This window comes from Microtus pennsylvanicus, chromosome 7 (assembly GCF_037038515.1).
Source record: "Microtus pennsylvanicus isolate mMicPen1 chromosome 7, mMicPen1.hap1, whole genome shotgun sequence".
Taxonomy (NCBI): domain Eukaryota; kingdom Metazoa; phylum Chordata; class Mammalia; order Rodentia; family Cricetidae; genus Microtus; species Microtus pennsylvanicus.
In genome coordinates this window covers 85,989,193-86,006,397 of record NC_134585.1, presented here as the reverse complement: position 1 = coordinate 86,006,397, position 17,205 = coordinate 85,989,193, and the positions used below count along the sequence as shown (strand labels likewise).

The 17,205-nt window shown below is 39.0% G+C and overlaps 1 protein-coding gene across 2 annotated transcripts in view; it reads right to left on the bottom strand.

Moving 5' to 3' along the window:
- Arhgef38 (Rho guanine nucleotide exchange factor 38) overlaps positions 1-17,205 on the bottom strand; it is an 88,382-nt gene that overhangs the window by 23,968 nt on the left and 47,209 nt on the right. For both annotated transcript variants that reach the window (XM_075981299.1, XM_075981300.1), the window contains exons 4-5: positions 8,185-8,332; positions 2,173-2,190 (exon numbers count right to left, since the gene is read on the bottom strand). In XM_075981299.1, the coding sequence (XP_075837414.1) occupies positions 2,173-2,190; positions 8,185-8,332 (166 nt within the window). The remainder of the gene's footprint in view (positions 1-2,172; positions 2,191-8,184; positions 8,333-17,205) is intronic.

Below are 17,205 nucleotides of genomic sequence, written 5' to 3'. Positions count from 1 at the left end.
ATATATGCAAGTTTTTAAAACCAGAACAACAACAACAAAAAAAACCCTCAAAAAACAAAGAGCGAAAAGCACAGACGTGTTAAACGGCGCAGCTGTTTCTGTGAGCTGCCCTTCTTCCTCCTGTATCTAGATATGTCACACGCCAATCAGGTCCGTGATTGAGTCCAGGTGTTATCACTACTTCTTTTTTCTATCAGTCTTTAGCACCAATCTTCTAGCGCCTCTGTTTTACAATTCAAGTGATGATTAGAAATGATTATTGTTTTTTAGAAAACCATCATAAATGCAAATCTGAGAAATGACTGACAAAAGGAGAGATTTCCCAGGTACTCTTGTCTTCAGATATAGTTATTTTCAGTTGCCCAGGCAACCATCAATAGTGTCCTGGTATCTGCATTAAACAGACTACCCCTTGGGAGAAACGATAGAGGATGTGTTGTAAGATAACAGCACTCCAGGCACTCGATGTCACAAAGTTCGCTGCCGCGTCTAATCCCTTCCAGGGAGATTACCTTTTGATAACGGTGAAGGCAGAAGAGTCCCGTGCCAGCCAGTTGTCACCTGCTGCCCATAGTAAGGAACCCAGTGTATAACAGTGCTCCACAATATTGTACAGAAACTGGACGCCATGACTAACATATAGCACTGTTTTGGCTTCCTCTTGAATCACAAATTTTTTGGCAAGTGTTTAGTGCCAGACACAGCTACATTAATCTCATCACACACTATTACTGGGGCTTTACCAGGTCAAGGAAACACAGCTTTGCTTTAGTGCTATCTAGTTTTGCTGCAAAGCTTTTTCAATAAAATGGGGGAAAAATAATATTTAGACAATGTATAAACTATGGTAGAAAACAGGAAAAATATTCCATATGAAATATGCCTGTATGTTCTAATCAGAGGGAGAATAGAGGGAAAAATACAATTGATGACTGGCTATAATTTTTTGAATTTCTTCTATTTTATGGCCATAAGTATACTAAATTTTATATTTATTTTATAGTATCCATAAAGTAGTCTTTTAAAAATTTAATCTCTTTATGGAACTTTTAAGTCAATAATAAAGACCAATGTCTTTATTACATAACAAATAGTATTTGCTATAAAATATGAACGCAAAATAAATGCACAACTATTAAGTTTTAGAAGAATAAAGGAGGAAAATGAATTATAACTCATGTAGATGAATAAAGAAGCAGTAACTATGGAAAGACCATACTTAATTATTCAGGAAAATTTACCATTAACAGCTTCTTAGCAACTAAGGAAGTAGGGATAAAAAATGTAAGAGCTTGCTGCCAAAAGGGGTAAGTTCATGAAACCCGAGAAAGTGGCACCGCTCTTGGCTAGACGTACTCTGGGCACAAAGCCATCATCATGAAGAATATTGATATGGCAACTCAGACCATCCTCACAGCTATGCCCTGGTGGCTGGAATTGACCATTATCCCCAAAAAGTGACAGCTGCCACGGGCAAGAAGAAAATCGCCAAGAGGTCAAAGATCAAGTCCATTGTGAAAGATTATAAGTACGGTCACCACAGGGCCCTCTGTGGACATCCCCATGGATAAAACTGTTGTCAGCGGGTTGTTTTAGAAGAGCAAAGGCCAGGCGCAAAGCCAACGACAAGTGTGAGGAACAACACACGACAGGGAAGAACAAATCCATACGAGGCAGGGAAGAACAAACGGTTTTTCCAAAAGCTTCGCTTTTAGGTATATTTTACTTTCATCATTAAAATAAATAAATTTAGAAAATAAAATGAATGTTAAGCGGTACAAACCTAGCAGGGCAGCTCTATGTATGAAGCTCATGGTAACTGTGACAGCTTGCACAAGCCCTGTGCAAGCTCGACAGACTAGACAGGAAGTCCCACCCTTAGCCAAGGAGAGATTGACAAGTGATAGGTACTGGAGAAGAAGCGTCGGTATTCTTTTTAAAATGTTGCCTCTGGAAAGTCAACCATGCTCCAGTGGAAAGCCACACACCCAGGAGGACAGAGGCAGCACAAATTGCACTTGGTGGGTAGAAAAAGAAGACAGGAAGTTGAGTGGAGAGGGGAAGTGGAATTGGGAGGATCTGGGGAAGGATCATGATCAGCATGTATTGTATGAAATTCTCAAAGAACTAATTAAACTAAAAATTAAAAATCTTTAAAAATGAAGTACTTACTCTTGCATATATATATTCCTGTGAAAGAATGAGAAAAAGTAAATCAATACTAATTCACACACATGGGATAATATACAACATTTCAAATATTTTCAATTTTCAAATAAAGTGGTATGTGAGTTTCATGATTGCCCATGGAATCAAGTGTCTCTAATTAGAAATATGTTCTAAAATGACACTTTAATATAGTACTGTTCTTAATACCACATAAAAAATTCAAACTAGTGATTTCGTTAATATATTTTAACAATTTAAAAATATACTAAAATTCATTTAAGTTTACATTTTGGAAGAAATACATCAAATGCAATCAAAGTAATGTTTAAACTAACTCATATAATAATGTTATTAAATATTCTATAATCTCTCTATGTAGGTGCACGAAGATAATTTTTTAGAAAGGGTCTCACCTGGTATCCTCAGCTAACCTTAAACTACACAGACACGGTTGACCTCAAATTGACAATCTTCCTGCATCAGCCTCGCTAGAGCTGGGATTAAAGTGTCCCCCACTGCGGTTGGTTTATGCATAGTATTGACAGGTCAACAAGAATTCTCAGACAGCCTTCATGCAGGCCTTGCTAGCTTTGGTGACTGCTGTTTGCTTTTATAAAACAAGTGCTTCCATGGAAAAGTGCATGGTCTCTGTCTCCTTTTATAGCTCTCTACCCAATTTCCTAGTACTCATTTCTCCCAGGGTGCTATGGCAACTGCAGACTTCTTGCTCCTAGTAAAGTCAGGCAGGCATGCAGCAGCCTCCAGGATTTTGAGCCTACCACTTTTTCTGTACAGAGTGCTCTCCCTCTAGATCCCTATATATCTCACTCCTTCCTCCCTTTCAGGCCTTTGCTCAGATGTCCCTTCCTTGAGAAGCCTTCCCCATCACCCTTTGCAAATGTCACCCTGCTTCACAGCATCCTGGCTCTCCCTAGTCCCTGCTTTTCCTTCTCTTCCTAAGAGTTGCTAATGTTCCATACTATATACCCCACTTCTTTCGTTGTTGCTGGTCTCTCCAACTCAGGCAAGGGTAGGTTACACGATTTGTTTATTTCTATGACACCAATCTAAAAAGGGACTGGTAAGTGTTAGGGGCTCAAAGCATGTATCAAACTAATTAGTCATGAAAAACAATGAAAATTAGTCAGGACAAATTTAAGACACAAAAGAGATGGAAGTTTCCTCCTAAATGTGACTTATATCAATTACAAAATAACACAATAGTTTTATTATATGACTCATTGCCTCCCTTTGCTTTTCAATCTTTTTTAATTCAATGAATATTTATGACATAAATATTTCTAATATAAAAATCACATGGCTATGTTTTTGTTAGTTTGTTTGAGACAATGTATTCCTGGTGATCCTGGAACTTGCTATTTAGTCCACGTTGGGTTTGAACTCACAGAGCCTCCTTCCTCTGGCTCCTGAGCTCTGGAATTAAAGGTATGCCAGGCCTGACATTTTTATATTCAGTGATTGAGAGAAAAATTTAATGATAAAAGATCATGCTAAGCTGGATTGAATAAGTCAAAAATGTTCTGGTTTTCCATACATGTGCAAGTCAGGTACATGTATGTAAAGCAACTACCTTCTCAGTCCCCAGACCTGTATGTGTAAATGGATCCCTAGACATCTTGGAATAACTGGATTCTGCTGAGTCCAAAATTTCCAAATGGGAATCAAAGACAAAATTACACTGCCTTTAAAATCAATACCTGTTATAAGTCTAGGAAATTACGGATTGACATTTAAAAGTTCTGTAGTGAAAGAAATTGTCTCTCTGTGGTCCCGGGATTCTATCCATTTCTTTTATGCTCACATTCTTCCAATCATTTATATATTTCTCTAGTGGAGAATCTCATTTGTTCTAGGATTTGGTGTGTGTGTTTTTTGAAGATCATATGTTATAACATTAGTAAAATATATAAAAAATAAAACCATAATTTTCCATTGAAACATTACTTCCTAAATGAGATTGAAGGAAACCATTTTGTTTTGAAGCCCTGGAAAAGAAATAGAGCTCTTTTTTCTATTTTATTTACTATTTTCTATTTTATTTACTTCAACAACAAAACCTAAAATTATAATAAAACTAAACATGTGTTTAACGTCATATACCACTCTTTATAAAGGAACCTGACTTTTTTCTAATAGAGGAAGCCATGCTCTGTAAGTGGGGGTGGGGGGCTGCATTATAATGTCCCCTGATTTTCTCACCACTAAAGAAGAAACACTCCTTTCCACAATAGATTTTGAAACTTTCCAGAAGGTGATTCTAGCTGAGGACGATCTGGGAAGAAGTTAAGCAGTGTTCATTTAGCCTTTTATGGGATAAAATAATTAGCTCCCTCTCCTGCTGGGCTCATTATAATTTGACTCACAAATTAAAGGTTTTATGTGGCTATTCCTTAAATATTATAGTCTGTTTCCAAACAATGTCATACTGCAAGGACCTGAAGGAATTTCCAGAGGTGGTTTTGATTTTTATCCGGGACTCTCTGTTTAGAATCCAAAACACAAGGTGCTAGGAAACAGCCCCTTAGACAGTGCACGGCATGAGCCTTTTGCTGCTTCTCCAAGTGAGAAAGCCACAGGAGTCACGTGACCAGGCTGCCTGGATGAGTGAAAGGCAAATGCTCTTTCTCCTGAGGATGGGACCTTTGTTAGCAAAAAGATGAATACAGGTTAATTTATAACGTTAAGACATGAGGCATGGGGCTTGGAGTGCGACTCCAGTCACCAAAGCAAGCAAGCAAACAATCGAAAAACTCAGAAAAGCCCTTTTGTTCTTATTTTATTACAAAATAAACCAATCTTTTGAGGCCACTGACCTGTAAGAGACGCTAGTAATATTTCTAACCGGAAAAACTGAGAAAGGAGGCCGCAGACAGGCTGTTCTAACTAGACCTATACTTGCTGAATGCCTGTCTACCCCTTACTTCTCCACATAGTTCAGAACTCATAAATAACTCCAAAGAGGCTAAGCAACGAGCTCCCCCATAAACCCAGATGTAGTCAGGCAACATTGCAGGCAATCCTAGAGGTCACTTGCTCCACTCAGCTAAACATTCCTGGCTGAGTAAAGAGAGCTTTGTAAATGTCCAGTTTCTAGGCTGCAGATACGGGTGCACACTGCATTTCTGGAAAATTTCAGTTTTGAAAAAATACTTATTCTATGTATATGAGCATTTTGCCTCCTGTATGTATGTGTAGCACGTGACTATGAATGTCAGGTGCCCAAAGAAGTCAGAAGAGGGCATCGAAGTCCTTGGCACTGGAGTTACAGATGGTTGGGAGTCACCACATAAAGGCTAGGCAACACCAGCAGGTCCTCTGTAAGAGCAGCCAGCGTTGGTAAACATTGAACCATCTTTCCCCACCCTCTGTTAAAAGTTCCTCACTTTTAACACACTTTCCTGGTATATCAGGCACTGGAGAACTGACCCACTAGGAAATACTGTCCTAACACTTCAAAACGAATTGTCTGGAAGCCCATTGTCATTCAAAAGAGAAAATTATATGAACTTTGTATTGCTGGCAAGCTTTCCAGACAGTTTTATCTACGACTAGAGTTTATGTTTCTGGAGGGCAAGAACCATGCTTATATATGAAAAGTATTTTCAACATTATCTAGTACTTTCAATAAATATTTATGAGGCCCTCAATAAACATATTTTAATTTTGGCTAAAATGTAACCTAAGTCGTTTTAAAATCCGCTTTAGCTTCCAAGGCATGAAGCCACCTCTCATGTGGATATTTTGCTTCAAACCAACTCATTCCAGTGTCCCTTGCACTGTTGAAAATGGAGGCCGGGGCTAATGTTCATCAGGAACAGCAGCCGCTCCTTTATTTAGCCAGTAGGAAAAGGCAAGGCGACAGTAATAGCTTTGACTGATTACTTGGCAAGGGAAACCAAGCCCCGAGGGTGTTCAGGACTCTCTCTGGCCTATAAACCTGTTTGAAAACCTGTTTCTCAGAATTTAAAGCTTGGCTTGGCTGAGGTCGGTGTTACAGTGATGTCAATAACGCCACTGTACTAAGCCTCCAGGCAGGCCCGCACAATTCATCATTAACTTTATTTTCATGGAAAGGCAACTTCGGGGAAAATAGCTGCCGCTTAAGCTGCTTTGTTTTGATTTTCTTTCTCTAAAGAAATAGTTCTGCCAATATTGTTTCATTTGGATTTTGTGCCTTTTGGTGGGAGAGATTATTTCTAAAAGTCAGAATAGTCTGAATACATAGAATTGGGCACAACATAGGACAGTACTTTTGAAGTTTAAAAAAAAAAAGAAGTCATTTAGGTCTGAAAGAAAATTTGAGATTTCACAATTACCTCTACTCTTTAGCTGCTTTGAAAGGAAATAGTATTGAGCTGGGTTGCATAGAGACTACTGTAGTGGGCTCTGTTCTCTTAGGAATCAAAATTTATTGCAGGGCACACTAATGTTTATCCTCACCCAAGGAACTTAGATAAGCAGTCAGGAGAACCAGGGGCCCAAACTGACTAGCTTCATGTCCAGGTCCTTTGGGTCCTGGGGTTAGATGTGCAGGGCAATAGGAGGAGCCAGTTCTTCCTGTGTCATGTGATTAACATTATTTCTAGACCCCGAAGGAAAGGGACTGAAGAGTCGCAGGGATTGTGAGAAGGTGTTTTGTATGCAGGACGTTACTATCTGAAATGGGGATAAAATACCTGTCCATGCAGAGAGCGTGCTCTTCATCTATGAACTTAGTTAAGCAAATACAATTATTTTACACTTTAATTTTTCTTCCTGCTGACCTGCTGACGCTGGCCTACACTGAAATAGCAAACACCAGGCAGAACTGCTTACCCCCCACACGTGAGTCATCTGAACAGGTCAGTCTCCTTGGGGAGTATCAAGTTTTATTTTTGCTTTGTCAGCACCAAGATGTATACACACAGCAGCACAAGCCTTCCAGAATGGTTCACTTTTTTCCCCCTCTCAAGTTATGGGAAAATGTGAAAGGCCTGCAATTTTTGGCCAGTAGGGGGCAATAGAGTGGAATTTAATCTTTTTTTTTTTTTTTTTTTTTAATTTGAAGCCATGGAAACCAAATTAAACCCATTTCAGTTCTAACTGGAGCCTGGAGTGTCGTCCTCCAGAGTGGCCTCATTTAGTCTCCCCACTGCACCCCAATGCTGCACAAACTCATCCTGTAAAAGGAGGACTCCTCCTCTTGCCCTCACCCAATAGAACACATGAAGGTGTGCTGGACGTTCAGACTGGCACATCTTGGCTTCACACTTCCGCCCCCTCAAGCTGGCTAACCCCTGATTGGGTGCCGCTCGTTCAGCAGTAGACCACCCTCAAGAATGAAGAGTCTGTAGGAGAACTTGACAGGATGAGGAAAAGGGGAATGAGCTTAGCTTTAAATATGACTTCAGTTTCATCTGAAAGGTCAGAGCAAACACAGTCTCACAGCCCCTATTTACAAAGATAAGATAAAATCTGTGCTTACTAATTGTTTGGAGAATAGAAAGAGCTTTAAAGAAAAACTCTTATTCAAACTTCCGTAGCAGCACTACCGCCCCCTCACGTGTTCGGAGTGAAGAAGGCAGAATGTTTAATTGTCCTGAAGCTAACTTTCACCCAGCCTTAATCATCCTCACACTCTCCCCACAGTGAACTGGGGCAACAAGGACTATTCAGGAATAATGTAATCAACTCACCGCCCACTGGTCTTTAAGAACGCATGAATAGAGCCTACCTTCCATTTCTTATTTATTTTATTATTACTGTTTGACAGTGTTGCATTTCCCCCATATCTACAAAGCCTTGAATCTTTGTCTCACTTTTTGATTTTAGTCATCTTCTTGGGGAGCAGTAAAAGTCATTCTGGGCTTGTAGCATATTGCCTTTTTATAAAGCAGCTGTCAAAGCAAGCCCTGTGAAATGCTGGCTGTAGGTGACCTTCTGTATCTGTCCACTGTAAATGGCCCCTGCTAAGCAACCAGAGTAGATGGGAATCTCCATTTGAAAAGGCCTTACTTTAAGGACTGGATACAGTGGTTCAAATGTTGCTTCAGCTCTTCTTCCTTTTCGTAGGACTCCAGTACACTGTGGGCCTCATCGTGATGGTAGCAGTAGATTTTATAAACATCCTCCAGTGGTCCTTTGATCTGCATGAATACCTCTCCTGAGCAGAGCAAAGCAAAGATAAAATGATCTCATCAGCCCAAAGTGACATTTCATTGGCTAGTTCTCAGTGCTGACTATTGGAAAGTTAGGTCTATCTTACCGGATCCCCAGATTGTTTGGAAGGGACACAAGACATTGAGTGGATAGTTCTCCTTTCCTTTTCTTCCTTCCCCTTTCTTCTCCTTCCTTCCATGCCTTCCCCCCTCTCCTATCTTCTCTTCTTCCTTTTATAGAACAAATAAAGAACTTGACAGGTTGGTGCACAGGATCACAGTGAGAGCAGACTAGATTAGAGAGCTATGCCTGTGTTTAAATCAAGTTATCCTACTGACTGGCTTTGAGATTTAAGAAAAGGATTTTAATTCTCTGACTCTATTGTCTTGTGTATAAATTACTAGCTACAACAGATTAAATTTCATAGAGATATAATTACAATTAAGATAGGTAGTGTGTACAAAACTCAAAGTAGAGTGCACACATAATAGATGTTCCAAATGGAAAAAAAGTATTGTTGACTTATTAAAATTATAGGAGACGAAACAAGATATAAGGTATGCGGTTTTATTGCTATTTAGTCTACTAGCAATATTTCCTAAGATTCTTGGGAAGGTAAACAGTAGGATTTAGAGAAAAAAACAAAGACAAAAAACAAGATACAACAATAACCAAAGTAAAAGAGTGGGTGGGGAAAAGATTCAAGGGTTGAGAGTGCTTGCTGCTCTTCCTGATCACCTGAGTTTGGTTCTCAACACCCACATCAGGTGGCTATCAACCACCTCAAACTCCAGGTCAGGGTGTTCAATGCCTTCTTCTGACCTTCCAGGAACCGGCACCAGCAAACACATAATAGAAATAAATTTTAAAAATGAATTTAAACTAATAGAACATTTCTCTCTATATAAGGAAGGTTAGGGGAGTATTATGAAACAGCTTGGACCAATTGAATCCAGACATTTAATGAATCCTCTTTGATAATGTGATAAAATTAGAAATATAACTAGTGGGCCTAGTAGATACCAGATGATAATCTGATTTAATTACTTGCCCCCAGCACCTCAAACTGAGCATAAGCTTTCACTTCCAGCCCAGCATTAGATGTTGAGGGCAATGCACAGGAAACACGTGATGAGATCTATTATCAAAAAGCATTGTAAAGTTGAGATGGGAAATAATTCGGAAGCTGAACTGACAGCGGTAGCTGGCTTTATTAACAGTGACGTGGACCTGCTATATATATATATATATATATATATTAAGCAGAAAGTCCTGCCACATGAAACAGGTTTTATATGTTATGTAAATGCTTCCTTCTCTACATGCATGAAAAGATAAGAGGTTATTTGTCTATATGCATTAGGAATGAATAAATCTGAATTGGAAGCAGATAAATGATTGGTTCAAGTCCTGCTGGGAGGTGACAAAGTCAGGCTAACAGGGTAGATATGAGTTTTAGTCCTCACACTCCAGTGCTCTGCTGGACACTGGCTGAGGCGGGAAGACCACTAAGTCAGAATCAGATACCAGGGCTTATATGGTGATTTGGGGAATGATTTTGTTCTAATTTTTTTGTGACTATGTTCCCTCATATTATTTGAGATACTTCTGAAGTGTCCCACTTATTTATAACTTATATCCAGTCGATAAGGCTTTTGTTTCCTCTTCATTATATGTTTTTTTTCTCTGCTTATAGCTAGATTTTTAAGTAACATGAAGCTGTGTGTGTGTGTGTGAGCACTCGCGTGCACGTGCAAGCATGTGCATGTGTGTATGGAGAGAGAAAGAGAGAGAGAGAAGAGAGAGAGAGAGAGAGAGAGAGAGAGAGAGAGAGAGAGAGAGAGAGAGAGAGAGAGATTTGTGTGGCTTGGAATTAATCCTATGAATTGAGCATCTTTTCAGATGAAGGGCTGAGGGGTTCTTGCTGTTGCTGTTTCTGGGATTTAACTGGGTAGATCTTTCTCCCAGTGTAAGTCTTGAAGATCTGCTCTTTAAAACAGTAGTACATGCAAAAGGAAACCATTAACAACAGAAAATAAGACAGGAAAGCAAGTGAATTTAAGGTTGGTTATAAAACAAAGAGAGACCTCAAGTAGTACAACCAGGGAGCAAATGGGAATTTTGGGACAGACCTAAGCCCTAGAAGCAGGATCTGAGGGGGCATGGATAGAGGCTCCCTGGCATCTGAGTCTACACATCTCCATATGAAATGGAGTTACAAATATGAATGTTAACTACAAATGAGGTAATAATAGAGATATAAGGAAATGGGAAAGAGCAAGGGATAGCCTGACAAATACATACTATCAAATCAGAAAGTTAAAAATCAGACAATACTTGCTTTATATGCAAGTAAACCATCACTTGCCAGTGTCCTGGAATTTCTAGGTCTCCGCGTGACAGTGAAAGCTTCATCTTTTTTATAATTCCCGAGTAAAATTCTGTTGGGGCTCTAATAATAATTATTGAAGTTAAAAGATATTTAAGTACTCTAATTGAAAGTCGTTTATTCACCCAGAGGCCAGCTATAACACGGCTGGGCAGAATATTTGATTTCCCTCCCAACCCATTCTGCCTCATAATAGTGCTGATGAAGCGAGGTGTCTCCCGGCCAAAAGTGATTCTGTTTCCACGGTAACGTAAGCCTTGGCTGCATTTCTTCAGTGGTGAAGGACAACCGCTCAGTCTAATGTGTGTGTGCTGGAAGGATGATTGGGGGTGGAGAAAGGAGAGAACCAAGAGCAGGGAAGGTAATTGCACTCTAACTGCCTGACACAAAGGTGCCAGAATCCTAGAAAACAAAACCACCATCTTCTTTTTAAAAATTCTACGACCAAAATAAATTTTTTTGCAGTGATATTCCCCTAAAGCTGCTCTCTTGCAAAGGAGAAAACAAAAGCAAAAACAAAAAACAAAAATTCTGTTTGAAATTTCTTTAGTCATTGTTGTTAAAGGCAACTTGCCCAAGAGGGTCGATGTCCCTGGCAGAACTGTGGCTCAGTTGCCCCTCATTGATGCCAGTGCATTGGGTTCTTCTACTTTTATGTTCCTGCTGATTAAACTCTTCTTTTCTTTTAGAACTCCATGCTTGTGGTGTAGAGTCTGTATCATTCTGAATTTCCTCTGTCAGTATGAATACTTAAGGTAAAGCTGTGCTACTCAAGAAAGCTACTTATCCTAGGCTTTGTATAAGATTGTGGTTCAAACAGAAATAAATGTGATCATTCTTTTTAGCTCATCTCTATATAACTATGGTTTATTGGACGACTGTTTTGCACTGTGGTGGGCTTGGATAGAGACTCCCTGGCATCTGAGCCTATGCATCTCCTTACGAGATGAAGTTCCAAATAAGTATGTTCACTACAAACGAGGTAATAATAGAGATTTAAGAAAAAAGGAAAGAGCACATGGTAGCCTGACAATTACATATGATCAACTCAGAAGGTTAAAAATCAAAGACAATATTTGCTTTATAGGCAAGTAAATCATAACTTGCAAACACAAAGAACCAACAGTTCATTCAAATAACTTATACAAGCCTGCAAGAGCACAAGAGAAGAGTCAGTTCCCATTCACCATGCCTGAAAGTGCAATACTAGGGCTGGGTATCACAGAAGCGAGCATATTCAGACTCTAGGAAACCAGCTTCAGAAATTATCATTTACTCTGCCAAACACAGAAGTGACATATAGGCTAAACCTCCCTTCTTAAAGTCAAATATATCCTTATGTATTGGAATTATGAAGATGTATAGATACCAAAGCGCATAAAGAAACTACATAATCTGAATCTTAATTTTTTGTAAAGCATTACTAAAACTTCCAAAAGAATTTGCATTATACTCAATTGTTATATAAAAGAAACCAAACTTTATAAATAGATGTGTACATTTAGAATGACTAGGGTAATATAGTAATTTAGTCACATTATGTAATAAGTATTAAGAATAAGCAGCGGGTATATTCTATACTTGATTTTATTGAATCCTCATGAAACTCATATGCGATAAATACAACTGCCTTCAATTTCCAGAAAAGAAGCTGAACTTCAATGAGGTTTCATAACTTACCTAAGACCTAGCAATAGAAAGAGATGGAATCTAAATCAACCTGATATTAAAAGATATAATATTATGCCCTTAAATTCTGTACCATCTTTTATTTTACTTATCCTTGTTTACTATTTTCATAAATTGTCATAGAATATTTTCAATTTCAATATAAACAAGGACCAAAGCTCATCTCTAGAAAGTTTAAAACAACTTTCCTATCCAGATCCAGTGTGGATTTTACAGCCCATTTTGTGGTTGGAATCCAAACAGTTCTCTCCGCGTTCTCAGACCTGCAAACTTCTGTATCTATTTATAAACTTGAGCCTCATCCAGACACCAAGGTTTCTTGAGTAACTTTCTCCTCCTTGTTTATCGAGGTATCTAGTGGATCTGGCACTGCAGCTGTGAGTCACAAACTCTTATCCTTGCTGTCTGAGGGCACAGGGTTGAAACACCTGTGCTTTTCATTTTGCGGTAGCATGATTTTGGAAACATCTCAGTCAATCAGTTTAAATTACTAAATCTAAGTAATAAAAGATTTAGTGATAAAGAATGTCGTTGAACTCTGCACTGACATATGGAGGATCTCAGAGGCCACCTGCACAGCGTCTAAGGCAGACTGGAATGCTGATGGACTTCCCAAGATCTTCCCATACTCTCCTGACACAGGGCCTTTACTCTGTTCTCATCAAGACTGCCATTTGCAGCTGGACCATAGTGGCCTTTAATCCCAATACTTGGGAGGCAGAGGCAGGTGGATCTGAGAGTTCGAGGCCAGCCTAGTCTACAAGAGCTAGTTCCAGGACCAACACCAAAGCTAAGAGAAACCCTATCTCAAAAAATCGAGAGAAAGAAAGAAAAAAGAAAGAAAGAAGGAAAGAAAGTTGGCCTTTTTCATGTAATTGCTACCCTTCTGAATTAGTCAAGTCCAAGTAAGTCCAAACACTACATTCTAAATCAAACTTTCCTCAGCATTTGAGCTGAAATAGTTTTTCTTGGGGTTTTGTAGGAATTAACTACTGTTATGCAAAAACATCACCCCCAAACTTAAACAATTGAAAACAACTCATTGCTCTCATCCTTGGAATGAGGGCTGGGCAGTTTCACTCGACGGCTCCTCTCTCTGTGGGGCTGACAGACTTAGACCTTCACAGTCAGCTGAGCAGCAGTGGCAGAGGAGGACTGTGCTCACCTGTCTAAGGTCATTCCTGTTTCTCAGAATGACTGGGTCGTTTGAGCTTCTCTCTTTATGATCATGGGGTAGAACTCACCATGCAGTTATGAAATATCACTTTGGCTTCTTTTATTAGCATCACAAGGCCAGCTCAGAAACCAAAGGTGAGGGGCCCTGAGAGCAAAGCTCCAACTGACACTTTTAAAATGATACTTTTATTGTTTTAATTTTCTGAAATATTTCTGTAATCTTTCCAGGCATGACTAGAAAATTTGGAAGTATAAGCATCTTTAATTGAATGATCTCTGTAAACTGTGTTGTCTTTTAAAATTTGAATTGATATTTCATACTAATAAAGTAAGTGCAGAGGCAATACAGTTTCCCAACATTCTGTACACAGTTTTTCTATGTTACTGTAGCAGATAGCTACAATGTAACTGTCAGTAAAAGGAAACTGATCTGTTTCTATCAGCAAGATATTTTTTGGATATGTTGAATGCTTTCTTCTGCACAATGCAAAAGGTTTGTGATGTGAGGCTGATATTCCCACTGTTCTTGGCCTTGATCAATTGTTTAAAGTACATTTCTTTTTTTTTTCTTTTTTTCGAGACAGGGTTTCTCTGTGGTTTTGGAGCCTGTCCTGGAACTAGCTCTTGTAGACCAGGCTGGTCTCGAACTCACAGAGATCCGCCTGCCTCTGCCTCCCGAGTGCTGGGATTAAAGGCGTGTGCCACCACTGCCCTGGCTAAAGTACGTCTCTTGCTAGAAGGTACTTCTTTCTGATGTCAGAAATTACTGGTAGACAAACCTTGAGACTTTGAAATCTGTGTTCTCTGCTGTAGGATAACGCTCTAGGATTTGTCACTCGTATTGGTTTAATAAAACACTGATTGGCCAGGAGCTAGGCAGGAAGTATGGGGCCAACCAGACCAACAGAATTCTGGGAAGAAGAATTCACCCAGAAGCAGAGGAAGCAGAGGAAAATGCTGCACTGAGAAAAGGTAGCAAGCAACATGGCTAAATATAGATAAGAATTATGGGTTAATTTAAGTTGTAAGAGCTAGTTAATAATAAGTCTGAGCTAACAGGCCAAACAATTTATAAATTTATCGTTAACATAAGCCTCTGTGTGTTTCTTTGGGACTAAATGGCTGCCGGACCAGGCAGGACAGAAACTCCCATCTACAGTTCTCTAACTTGCACCCAGCATATGTCATATTTACTAGTGGATTTTATATGAAGCAGTTATAATGATGATGGTTGCCTGCCCGTGGATTTTTGTATTTTTCCTTTACTTCTGTCTTTATACATTGAGATCTACTGGAGAGCTGGTTTTTATTCCCATTTATTTATAACAATGTTTTTGTTGTTTGTTGATATTCCTTGAGTTGTATTGATTATAAGTTAATACTGACTTTATGTTTGAATGCATTTATTTCGTGGTATGTGTGTCTGTGTGTGTGTGGTGTATGCATGTTTGCAAGTGTGCATAAAGGTGTGTGAACATGTCCATGTGTATGTGGAGATCTGATGAAGAGGACACTAGGTGCCTTCTATTGCTCTCTTCCTTATTTTTTTGCGGTAGGGTCTTTCACTGATCCTGGTGCTGCCCATTTTCCAGGTAGACTGGTAGCCAGCAAGCCCCAGCAGCCCATGGCTCTCCTGTTCACCACACAACACTGGTTTGCTCTGACTTTTTCACAGGTATTAAGGATTTCCAACTCTACTCCTCATCCTTGTGTCTGTACACCAAGTGCTCACCCATAGAGTTGATTCAAGACTAAACTTGCCAAATTCATGAACTGAACTTTAAATTGGAAAATATTTTGTAAATAAAGAAACATCTAATAGGCTCAGAATATTCTGATAAATGGAAGATGTCAAAATTCCAATTGTATATATCCCTATTTAAAGGTGTATTTATTTGAGCTGAAATACTTTTGAAATTTCTGTCTTTTACCTTTGTTTGGATTCTTTTCTTTCTTTTTATAAGTGATAAAACTTACTAATTTTTTCTATCTATGATTTTTCAAAATGTGATATTGTAAAATCTAGTGCAAAATACAATTTTAGCATGTTAAAGAATATCAAGCCAAGCATGGTGGCTTATGAATGTGATCCCAACACTCAGGGGATGAGGCAGGGGGATCATAATGAATGCCAGTCCAGCATGGGCTATGGAATGAGACCCAACCTAAAAAGTGAAATGGAATAAACTAGAAGTGTTCCTTCCAAAGCTTCTTTTCACGAGTCAAGTGTTCAAAAGTTCATTTACAGAATTTCAAAAATATTTTATACAACATACGCTCTTATCGTTTAATTTTCAAGCTCATTCTTTGTTTTGGTAAGGACAAATTCCAGTGCCTTTCTGTTTATAATATAGTTTTGTAATTGCAACCTGTAGACATCAAAAATCTGAAGCCAATTTTTCTGTTTGCTGAATAGCTTAATTAAAACACTGCAATGCTACTCCATAGGCCTCTTCACAAACCAGCCACAGCCATTGCAGGGATGGTGAAGTTGGAGTTACCAGTGCTTGGGAACATGAGTGAAATGTAATTCATCTGCAAAAGCAATATGTGCACTTAACTGCTAATTCTTCCCTTCAACTCCTATAATACTGATTTTTAAGACGTGGCTACAGTAATACTTACAATGAGATCAATCAATTTTTGAATAATAAATTTCTCCAAATTCGTTTCTGGTTCTGCAATTTTTATTTAAAAGTGTATTTGTTACTAGAATGAGCTGGCATTCCATATTTGCTTTCTCTATTAACTGATACACCCATCCCTTAACTGCAAAACCTTCATTGAGGGTGTCACCCCACTAGTAGCCACTGTTTTTATATGCTTCATAGGACCAAGGAACCTTTGAAATAAGTTTGCATGAAGTCAGTGGAGAGTAGATGTTATCTGATGTACGTGAACAATCTTTGGAATGGTTTGCAAACACACTTTGAGCAGCTCTGCGTATACTATCACCTTTCTTGAGCAATCTTTTTAAAACGATGACTAATGTTTTCTCACGTGAATGTTGCTGCTTCTTCAGCAGATATCTGTCTCCTGGTTAGTTTGTGTTTAGTGACGACTATGTTAAGGTCTGTATACAGGATAAGCATTCTGATATTCATATGTTCATCATCAACTTTCTTGAGAAGCAGAAAAAGCAATACCTACATTATGTGACTACAATGAGTCTTTATATCTGAAGGGTTTGTTGCACAATTATAGTAAGCATAACCAAATAATAACAAGAGGGTTGGATATTGTAGTGATATTTTGTTTGTGTTTTAACAAATAAAACTTGCCTGAAGATCAGAGAGATCAGAGTGCAAAGCGAAGCCACTAGAGGCCAGGCAGTAGTAACACATATCTTTAATCCCAGGACTTGGGGGGACAGATGGATCTCTGTTAACTCAAGGCCACCCTGGGATACACATTTGATCCATTCTAAAAGAGAAACAGAGTTCACACAAAGGGAATTCATCCCAGCACTTAGGATCCCACGCCTTTAATCCCAGGACTAGTGAGATGGAGACAGGAGTGATATGGATGGGTTGAGAGAGGAATATAAGGTGGGAGGAGACAGGAGCTCAATGAAGTCTGAGGAGCAGTCCAGCAAGTTTGAGGCAGTCAGTCTTGGAGGCAGT